Consider the following 10,988-nt stretch of genomic DNA (forward strand, 5'->3'; position numbering starts at 1 on the left):
CCTGTCCCAAGCAATCCTGACCCCCAACACCCTGACCCTTAATAGGGATAATTTTAACAACCAGAATCCTGTTCATTTGCACTCTGCACAATTTGTTCTCTCATTTGATGACAGTGATCTTTAATCACCTACACAGAGCTGGCTGAAACGTGGGTTTGAGCTCTCTTTACAGCTACATCTTTCCCACTGAGAGTTCAAAGAACTGACAAGAGCATTTTGGCCCCAGGGCTTTAATACAGAGTTTTAAACCCAAGCCAAGGGCTAAAGGGAACTTGTATATGGCATACACTACACCATCCCTCTCCCAACACTAAACATGCTGTCTAGTTGCAGGATACACTGATTTCACAGTGTGAGTTCGATGTCTTCATTCTGATCATTGCCTCAAACTATACTAAAAATACAATAACCATGAAAGACAAAGGTAAAAGAAGAGATGATTCTTTTTATACACGCCATTTCTATCCTCCTTTTATAACACTCTGTCAGACATTAAAGCTAACAGTCCACCCAGCTGTGTCCAGATTGTCAGACTGAGACAGGAAAACATAGCTGTGACCTCAAAGCACCCTCTATCCAGCAAAGAAAAAGGCATATGAGAGATGAAGCATCTCCCCAAACTCCCTGTGATTTTACTCACCATTTACTAGGAAGGTTTGGTTTGTAAGTGGGAGGAAATACACCTCCATTGCATTGTCTTTCCACACTAAACACATGCCGTGCAAATTATAGCCCTTGTTAAACAAGGAGGCACACAAAAAGCTGCGTTGTTTCGCGTCAGTTATTCTGCACAAAATGAAGTTAGTGATAATATTTGTTATTCTGAACTGCCAAAAGTCACAGTGGAGATGTCTAGTTATTGAACACACCAACACTGCCAAGATCAACACAGAAACAGCCCACCTCTTCACATCATCAGCACAGATTAGCAAAGCCCAAAAGCCAAATACTTACCTTCCTGACTTGGAAGCTCATTTGTTGGCCTGCAAAGGTTTTTTTTTATTTTAAGCAGAAAAAAACACTGTACTGGGGACTTGAAGGTCAGATAAAATAAACATCTAGGGATATAAATAAGAAAAACAGCGTGAAGACAGAAGTTTTCTGTCAGTTATCTCAATAAGCGTGAATGAAAATCTTTTTTTCAAGACATTTAGATTAGTTTTGTGAAAGGTACTGTGTAGGATGCTAGCCGTACTTTTTAATTTGAATTTACATATTAATATAATAAAAAGATACTAACACAAATTTCAGACATGCTAAAACTTAATTAGTACAAAATAAGTCCAAGAATCACTGTGGTAACCACTGAAATGGGAACTATGCCTGTCAGTCACCTGTAATACAACTTAATTACATCAGCATTTGAGCATATACAGCCTTTGCCTCTTCCAAGATCTCTGTAAAATACAGACCTCGTTTGCTCTCATACAAGGTTTCATATCCAGGGTAGCTTATCAAACCACTTCTACCTAGGAAATGGTATTATCTAAGAAATGTATAGCTAAGAAATACATGCCCAAAAGCCTGCTTCTTCTCTTCTCTGTACAGATCCTTTAAAAATAATTAGCTGATCCTTCATGCAGAGGACTTAAAAACACTGTCATATTACACAAAAATGGAGACAAATTTAGAAAACGGACTTGATATGGAATTAGATTGGGGGAAAATTACTTCAGATAGAAATGGTAGAAAATTCAGGTTCCATGAGATTTCTCTCAACAGTCACTCACAGGAATTTCTGCAAGCAAAAATGAGCAACTCTATGTAGGAATCATAGATTTTCAAACCTTGTTATTTGTAAGAGTCTTTGTAAGAAAGCCTGCAGGGAAAATGCTAGACTTTATTTTAACTCCTCTGCCTTCTCCACAGCTAACATGTTTTATGAGAGAATTAACAAAACTCATTTAATAGTCATTATGTTTTCACACAAACACAGAACAGTATTGAAGGGAAGAAAACTTGATGCTTTTTTGCAAAGAATAACCAAAATCCTTTGTCAGTTATTTGTTCTCTTTCTGAGTAAAGAACCATTTGCAAGCAGATCCTGGAGCCTGCCTGTACTTTCCCTCTCCCCCAAAAAAGCTGCAGCAGCAGAGTCCCTGTCCCATTTCTCAGAGATCCATTTCCACCACAGCTATGAAAACTCAGCTGCAGCATCAAGAACACACACAGAGCTCTGACCACATGCTACAAATAATGCCATATCTTGGACCATAATATATAAATTCAGGAGTCAAATATTCACATATGAGATAAAGCCAGTTACTAATCTGAAATTACATTTATTTCCAAAAACTCCAGGCATTTCTCCAAAAATCCCAGTACAGCAATTGAAGCTTTCCATGATAAAGACTTGACACTCCACACGTGCTAAGGTATTTCTATAAAAATGTGGGAAATGCCAACTCAAGTCATTGTCTGATAGAAACGCAACAAGGAGGTGAGACGTCTGCATCTTGTCTGCATTTTATATAAATTAGAGCATATTAGTAGGGCAGCCAGGAAGAGGCTGCCTGAACCAGCACATGCACGGTACAGCCTGCAGCTGCAGCAGCCACAGACTAAGCGCCCTCAGATGGGCCGAGTCCAGGATGGCTCTCAGAGCCAGCAGACAAACATGTAACACAAATAGAACAAAATAGAAAATAAAAAGATCTCTGATCTCTGCCAAGCTCATCCCTCAGATGCTAGGTGGCCATGGCACAGGATCGCCCAGCCCTAGGGAAGCCTGGCAAGGCAGGATGACAGCAGAACACATGAACAGGCAGTCAGGTGTTGAATGCTGAGCAAATGCAACTTGGAAGAGGTAGAGGGGTGGGATCATCTGTGTTTCTATTTTATTTTTAAGTCAGCTACTTCCAAAAGCAGTTTACCTACAAGAAAGATATAAACACCTTTATTATTTCTAAGGAAAATTCCCAGATTGCCGAGTCTTTCGCAACGCACATTATTCCTGCTTGAGCTGGTTCCTAAAGGCACATTCACTAGCACAGTTCCCCGAGTTTAAAGCCTTTCCACTTGGACCACTGCTTTGGCTGGAGGAGACATGCCCTTCTCACCCTCACAGCAGTGGCACCGGGAGACCTGTGGAAAGAGGGTGGGACCGACTGTGGATGACACCGGTGTGGGCGTGAAGCTTCTCGGGACACATCCACACGCACACTTGTGACCAAAAGCGGCTTGGCAGAAAAGGCCCCGCGGCTCCTGGTGGACACCACGCTGCCCAGCAGCTAGCAAGGTGCTGTTGCCCAAAGGCGGTGGCGAGCGGTACCCTGGGCTGCACTGGGAAAGCCTTGCCAGCAGCTGGAGGGAGGTGACCCTGCCCCTCTGCCCAGCGCTGGGGAGGCCATGCCTGCAGTGCTCTGCCCGGGTCTGGGCTCCCCACTACGAGAGAGACACCGGCATACTGGGGAGAGCCCCCCCCACCCGTGCCCCTCCCCCACCCGTGCCCCCCAGCACGACCGTTGGGGTCACAGTGCCATGCTGGGGTATCCCGGCGCTGGCCCGGCAACAGCCCCAGTGCCTACCGGACGTCGCCGTGCCAGCACCGAGTGCTACTGGGGTCTCGCCCAGGAGCACTCTCTGGCACTGCCACCCCCTCGGCAGCCCTACTTGCGCCGCTGGGGCACTGCCCCAAACCCCTAAGAGCAGTGGTCTGCGGGATTCTCCCGGCCTTGACGGGATGGGCCAGCTCAACTGCTGCCGCGGCCCCAGGTGAGCTCCCCCCGCGGCCAGGGGACACGCCGGCACAGCCGGGCCCCCCAGCAGCCGCCTTGCTCATGCCCGATGCCGTCTGCTCTGCAGGGAGGACCCTGAGCCCGTGCAGGAGAGTGTGCCTGTCCCGGCGGCACCGCAGCCACTGCTCCGCCACCGTGTGCGGGTGGCCCAGGGCCGCACGACGAGGAAGAGGGACCTCCTCCTCTTCAGGGAAACCCTGGTCATCGCCAAGCCCGAGTAAGACTCGCAGACCCCGGCTGCCCTTTCTCCCAAGCCCTGGCCCTGGCACAGCAGGGCAGGGACACCCAAGGAGCAGCCCCAGGCCCCCGGCACCCTGGTGCTGGATGCCCCCATGGCCATGCCCGTGGCAGGAGCACGGTAGAGGGGGAGCCACGGGGCTCGGCCACCTCCAAGTCACTCCCTGCCGCTCCTCTCCGCAGACGTGGCAGCTCCCCGCGCCCGCAGCTCTGCCTGGCCCTGGCCCAGCTGCAGGTGCTGAGCGGCGGGACGGGGGCGGCTGGGGATGGCACCCGGGAGGAGGAAGGCAAGAACACCAACTCCCTCGTCCTCGTCTGGCCCTGCGGCTGTAGTGTCGTCACTTTCCGGTGAGTCTCCGTGCCACGTCCCACAGCAGGACCCGGCAGCGCCTCGGTCCTGCCCCACGGGGCTGCCTCCTGCCTCTGTAGCCGTCCCCACGGGGCAGGGCTGTGCCGGCGCCCGCCTCTGCCCGCAGGCTGGGGAGCAGCAGGCACTCAGGCTCTTTCTCCTCTCTTCCTCAGCTCCCAGGAGGTGAAGGAGCTCTGGCTCAGCGCGCTCAGTGGGTAAGCCCAGCCTGGCGGTGCAGCCTGGGGGGCCCGTGCTCACATCACGGCGGGACGCTCCAGGCCTGGGAGAGCTCCCCCCGCGGCTGCAGCCAGCTCTCGAGCGGGCAGAGCTGGCGGAGCTGCTCTTTGCCCAGCCCCGTCCAGCCAAGCCCCCCCCAGCCCCTGGCCCACCACTGCCACCGCTCTCCGCTCCACTGCCCGGCGCTGCCCGGCTGCTTTGGGGCAGCTTGGAAGTGCTCCCCACTGGGCTGGCAGGAGAGGGCAAAGGCAGCTTCGGTCTCACACAGCTCTTCCTCCGACCCTTCCCCATGCACAGGCCACCAGAAGGAGTGCAGGGAGCCCGGGTGACCCAGCTGCCCTCCATCAAGCTCCTGCTGAAGCAGCTGAGTGGCCGCAAGGCAGTGAGTGGCCCTCTCGTCTGTGCTCTGCCCCCGCATGCTGCTCCAGCCTGGCATCAGCTGCATCGCTTCTCACCTTCTGCTCTTTGCCTTTTTCCCCTTGCTCAGGCGACGACACTACACGCCAGCAGCCTGGAGAGGCTCGTCGAGGGCCAGGCAAAGGTTAGGCTCGGCCGGGGTGCCATCCTGGCCATCCCCACCTCTGACAGGTGGCCAGGGGCTGCTCTGGCTCAGCAGGGGCCCTTTCTGCTGCGGGGCTGCTCGGTGAGCACAGCACATTTCTTGCAGGCTGCTGCAGAACAGCAGCCACCACCCGTCCCCTCCAGCAGCGAAGGCGGACGTGGCCACTCGGCTGGTGAGTTGGGACAAGACGGGGGCAGGACGTCCCTTCTCTGCCCCCCTCGCAGGGGGGCACTCGCGCTGCTGCTGCTGCCCTTCTCGCAGGGCACATCCATCCCCACCGCTCTGTGCAGGAGAGAGCTGAGTCCCCGGCGCCCCCCGTGCCCAAACAACGCCTCTCCCTTGCGCTCGGCGGCAGGGGGGACGGCTCTGAGGGGCTCCGGGAGCGCTCGCCCGGCCGTACTCACGCAGGGGTTTTTGCGCTCTTTCCCTTGGCACCAGGCGGCACCTGCAGGAGGAGGAGGGGGCTGACCTGGCCCTTTGCACGCCGAGGGACCTCGGCTGCTGCAGAGGCGCCCGGGCCGTCGGGCTCTGGCGCCGGGGGGGCTCTCTTTGGCCGGCCCCTGGCAGCTCTCTGCAGCCAGGACGGCACGCTGCCCTAGCCCATCCAGGTAAGCAGGGCTGGCCAGAAGGAGGGGAGGGTCCCCATCCCGCTGGCTCCTCTGGAGAGGTGGTGTCCCAAGCACAGGCACCCTGCCTGGGGCCCGGGGACAAAGCCATCTCCTCCCCCCATCCCCAGCCTCCAGCCACCCCTCCATCCCGCCCCAGTGAGAGACACGGAGCCGTCCGTCCACGCTCACTCCGGTCCCTCAGGAAGGTCTGCCTGCCCCAGGGCCTGTCTCCAGCCATCAACTGTCCCCCTCTGTCCCCTCAGGACCTGCTGGCTCTCCTTCACGAGCACGGGCCATCCACGGAGGGGATCTTCCGGCTGGCGGCCGGCGAGCGCGCCTCGCGGGAGCTGCGGGAGGCCCTCGACAGCGGAGCGGAGGTCCACCTCCAAAGCCAGCCTGCGCGGCTGCTGGCCGTCATCTTGAAGGTGAACCCGGCTGACCTGCAGCCCGGCAGCTCCCGCCTCTGTCGCTGCTGACGGGCGCCTGCGAGAGCAGCAGCCGAAACCCAGCCGCCTGCTCTGCTCCCGAGCCAGAGTGCCGGGGGTGCTGCCCGTGCTCCCGGCAAGCAGCGGCCAAGGCCTCACCCGGTGCCCTTGGCATTGCAGGACTTCCTCCGCAAGATCCCCTCCAAGCTCCTCGAGGCAGAGCTCTACGAGGAGTGGGTGAGCGCCCTGCAGAAGACCAGCAGGCAGGAGAAGCTGGCGGCACTGAAGGAGTGAGTGTGGCGAGCAGCCTGCCTGCTCCGCGGGGACTGGCAGAGGCCGGGACTCGCCCGCACGGCGGCAGCCTCCTTGCAGAAGCTGTGCCTTCAGCCAGACACCTCTGGGCGCTGTGGGCTCGGGTTCTGGGGGCACGTGGCACAGCAGGGCACTTCTCTCCTTGGAGCTCTTCCCGCGGGCCCTGGGGGTGGCTGCACCAAGGGCCTCTTGCCAGCAGGGCCAGGAGGGAGGGAGGTGGCCGCATCTCAGCGGAGGCAGTCCCTCTGCTGTACAGCAGGGGTGGCCAGGGAGCCTTCCCTCGGCCTGGGGTCAGCCTGGGAGGGAGGCCTGTGCTGACAAGGTCCAGTTCAGGAACGGTGTCTTCCTGTTCCCTCAGGGTGGCCAGCAAGTTGCCCAGCGCCAACCTCCTCCTCCTCAAGAACTTGCTCATCCTGCTCCGAAACATCAGCACAAACGTGGCCACCAGCAGGATGAGTGCCGGCAACCTGGCCATCTGCGTGGGGCCAAGCCTCCTGAGCCCAGCCGAGGAGCACACGCTTCCCCTGGACGTCCTGGTGCAGGAGACGGGGAAGGTACGTGGTGTTCCCCAGCCGGCTACAGCCTTCTGGGCCCACCCGGGCTTTGCTGTTCAGAGGTACCTGGCTGCCTCCTCTCTTCAGCAAACGCTCGTGGCGGAGCTGCCGGGAAGAGCAGCCCCACAGCTGCGCACAAGCGAGGCTCGGGAGTGGGGAAGGCTGTTGCACCTCGCTGGAAACCCGTGCTGTGCTGTGTGCAGGTGACGCGGCTGGTGGAGTTCCTCATTGACCACCACGAGGAACTCTTTGGGGAGGAGGTGGCCGAGCTTGGCAGCGCATCGGCCGAGGAGCAGCCGGCACCGGCGCTGGGAGGAGGAGCAGCAGAGGTACGTCAGGGCCACACAGAGCGTGACAACAAGAGCCTCCCCCTTCAGAAGGTGGGACTGCTGCCGCAGGGACAGGCAAGGTCATCCACAAGCCTGCAGCTCTCCAAAAGCGCCCAGTAAGGTGGATGCAGGTGGCCCGCTGCACTTTGTGCACTGTTCCCACCAGACCGGCCTCAGCTGGGCTCAGCAAACCCATCCAAGGGATCTGCCTTTCAGAGCTAAGGGAGCACTTGGGCAGCTGGGTCCTTGCCACCTCTTAAATTCCACCTTTCTGTTGCAGGTGGCCCCGCTCGCTCCAGAAAGAGAACACCTGAGGAGCTCATCTGCGGAGAGAAGGTAAAATGAGCTAGCTTTGATTAAGAGCAGAATTGGTACCCGTTTATCATGGCTTTACCTGCCTAACAATGCTATGGAATGGAAAGGTTGCCAGGGTCTTCTTGAGGAAGCAGAAAGCGGAAAACAACTTGGAGCGAGGAGGGTGATGGGCAACCGGGCCGGAAGAAGGCCAGGCTGTAAAGAGAGCTCTCAGCCATGGGCGAGTGAGGAAATCCAAGCAGGCAACACCAACCAGAAGCCCAGGTGTGTAACAGACCCTGCCCTCCATCCTTCCAATTTTACTGCTGCTCCGAGGGTAGGAAATATTCCCGAGGCGCACAGAGATGGCGCCAGACAGGAAGCATGCGCCTGCCCTTGGGAGAAAGTGTCTGTCAGGAGAAAAATACAACTCCAGCACTGGCAGTTTCCTTGTGGAACTTGTTGAGGGTCTGTGCAAGGCTCAACAGGCACCCCTGCAAGGTCACAAGACTCACAGTTTTGAGCTCTTTGACCTGCTACCTGCAGGAAGAGGCAAAGTCCCACGTTTCTATTCGTGCCAGCTTCCTGGTAAGGGGGCCCTGAACATCTCTGGCAACTTGCCGTGCCCCGGGCTTATTGCCTGTGCTGCGGAGGGGCCAGAGCAGCACCGGCGTTGCTGCCGCTAAGGGTTCTCTCCCCTGGGCCACGACCCGAGCCCTTTGTCCTCGGACTTCCCAAAGAACGGGGATCAAAGTCACGCCTCTTGCCGCCCTCGTGGTTCCATCAGCGCTTTCTGACTCTGCCCTCGTAGGTGCCCATTTAGTTCTGCTGCTTGGATTCCCCGCACGAGCTCTGACGCCCGGCCTTCGAGGAGCACGCTGCAGCCCCAGCACCACCTCGGTGGAGGCGAGGAGAGAGGCACCGTGCCGCCCTGCTCCGTCCAGCAGACTGCAGCGTCACACCGCTAAGCCGCAGCGGCCCCGCACCGCCCTCAGAGCCATCCCACCCTTCGCAGGAGGCCTTGCTGGCTCACTCACCAGCTCCGTCAGCCCATGCCCACCAGCTGGCACGTCTCCCCAGGTGGGGAGCTGGCATCTGAAATGCCGATTCCAGGGAGCATCCTGCGCATGGCGGTGCATATCGTCTGGGAGGGACACGCGCGACGTGCTGCACAGCATCTTCCATATTATAAAGCCCTCCTGGTTTTAGTTACAGCTACTCGTGCTCGGCTGAGAGGTGCCGAACCAACTTGTACCTGCTCAGTCTATGGTCAGGGTCCATGGATTAGGAAACAACGGACAGAGACTCAATTATGAGTGCAGAAGGGGTTTCTGGTAGCCTGTGACACAACTCCCCTGACACTTCCGAGTGCCTGTTAAGAAGGTGGATAATGCCAGCAGAGCTGCTGCATCAGCAACAACTTTCTTGCGCCTTCTGCTGCAGATCAGCTCTCTCTGGACTGACGCAGACACACCCCTTCCTCTCAGTCATGACCAGAGCTTTGAAACTAGCTTTTCCCAAAGCTCCAACTACTTCAACAGCCTCTCTTGTTTTGATCCTCGAGCCCTGGATGATGTGTAATGGTGTCGAGCTCCTTTCCGAAGGGAAGACACAAGTGCCAGGCACAAGAGGGGAAAGAAACTGCACAGCTGATCTGCAGGTCTTGCAGGGATTGTGCAGGCGTCACCAGAGCACGGAAATTCAGGTGCAGCTCTCCCAGCTGGCATCTGAAGTGTTTCAGAGACAATGCCATCTTTTCTTCACAGGCAAAGCCTCGCCTGATACCCTCAGCAATTGCTACCCTAAGTAATTAAACTCCCAGCTGTTCGGAGCTCTGCACTATGGAAAAATCAAAGGGTTCTAGAGAGTAATCCCTAAGTCACTTCGGGGGGGAAAAAACAAAAAACAAAACAAACAAATCCCTCTGTACTCAAGAGGGAGAAACATCAGATGTTGCGAAGTCTTTCTTCCCATTTCCCTGCTGTTCGTTTACCCGCCTCTGTGGCTAACTGAGAACTGCAGATCAGCCTTTGGTCTGGAGCTGCTGGCCGGAGACGACGGTGCTCTGGTACACGCAGCTGCCTGCTTGCTAGTGCTTTCGACAGACTTACAGCCTCTGCTAAAACGTGGCCATAGAAAGTTCTGCCCCGTTCTCTTTTCTGTACCACGCGTGTCCCAATGCATAGTGCAACCAAACCACTTAATAAATAAAGGACTATGGAAACAGCATTAGGAAATGACTGCAGGCATCCCAGCCGTCTGCAGACAAGGCCGCCTCAAATCCGAGTACTGACAGAGGGACGAGTTTGTAATGGGACTGCTTGGCCGATAGGTGCCTATTCCCCTTGCCTTTGCCGGAATACGGTGTACGGACTGTCTGCAGTCCTCAGCGTTTCTTCCCATGTGCTGCTTTTTACAATTTCTTACTATTTCTTTACAGAAATAAAGTTTCAAATGTCTATCTGGCCAGTCTCCGTATTTGGACGAGTCCCTTCCCTTTCCCCCTACCTCTCCCCTTCCTCCCTTCCCCTTCCCCTCCCTCTTCCCTTCCTTTTTTCTTCCTCTCCCCTTCGCTGTGTTTCACCGCTCGCACGCTCTGGTATTTCACAGTCGTGGATGTGACAGAGCCCAGAACTTCAGTTAACGGCACGGTGTCCTGTGACATAAGGACACAGATCTCTTTCACCTTTCTTCTGGTTTTCAGGTCACGTCAGTCCACACTCAGCTGTGCAGCTACGGCACAGCTCTGCGTTACTCATGCTTACACCCTGGCATACCGTAAGACTTCATAAGCATGTATTAGTGTAGTGGAGGAAGTCTGTGAAAGCTACTCTTCACAAAAGCAACCTTTTTTAAGCTCAGGCCTAAATTCCACGGAAGCCAGAGTGGATTTTAAATCTAGGCTTCAGAATAAGCACGTCTGCACACACGGCCTACGTGCAGGGGAATGCAAGTGTAAGATTAAGCTATCCTGAGCTGGAGTCTCCTCTTGGAAGACTATGTAAGACACAGGCATGCCTATTCTGCTGCATTTTGACATTTCCAGAGTAAAATTTATTCCTCTTTGAAATGGAACAAATCAGCATCAAAATGATAATTTTAAAAGCCATAAATTACTTTGTCCAGACCTGATAAAATGCACGGTATTTTTTTAAGGAAATCAGTTTCTTTAACGTGACTTTGTAACTTTGGTGACAAATGGACATAGCCAGGCCGCATCAGGAACACTAACACAGTCGAGTCTGCCCCTCTTTTGCATTTTTTCCTTTCTAAGAGGGAAAAATACTGACCATCAGTCACCTGGTTTATAGCTTTAGCTTGATTTTTTAAATACATCTAACGTA

At 55.3% G+C, this 10,988-nt stretch overlaps 1 protein-coding gene across 1 annotated transcript; it reads left to right on the forward strand.

Annotated features, from left to right (window-relative positions):
• Window positions 1-5,957: 5,957 nt before the first annotated feature.
• On the forward strand, window positions 5,958-8,612 carry LOC122152712 (T-cell activation Rho GTPase-activating protein-like; the record flags this gene model as incomplete). The annotated part of the gene is made up of 6 exons (XM_042786296.1): window positions 5,958-6,155; window positions 6,336-6,445; window positions 6,826-7,021; window positions 7,225-7,350; window positions 7,631-7,686; window positions 8,456-8,612. Coding segments are annotated over 6 exons (843 nt in total), but the record flags the coding sequence as incomplete, so codon positions are not given.
• Window positions 8,613-10,988: the final 2,376 nt, after the last annotated feature.

This window comes from Tyto alba, unplaced genomic scaffold, assembly GCF_018691265.1.
Source record: "Tyto alba isolate M040663 unplaced genomic scaffold, T.alba_DEE_v4.0 Super-Scaffold_9, whole genome shotgun sequence".
Taxonomy (NCBI): domain Eukaryota; kingdom Metazoa; phylum Chordata; class Aves; order Strigiformes; family Tytonidae; genus Tyto; species Tyto alba.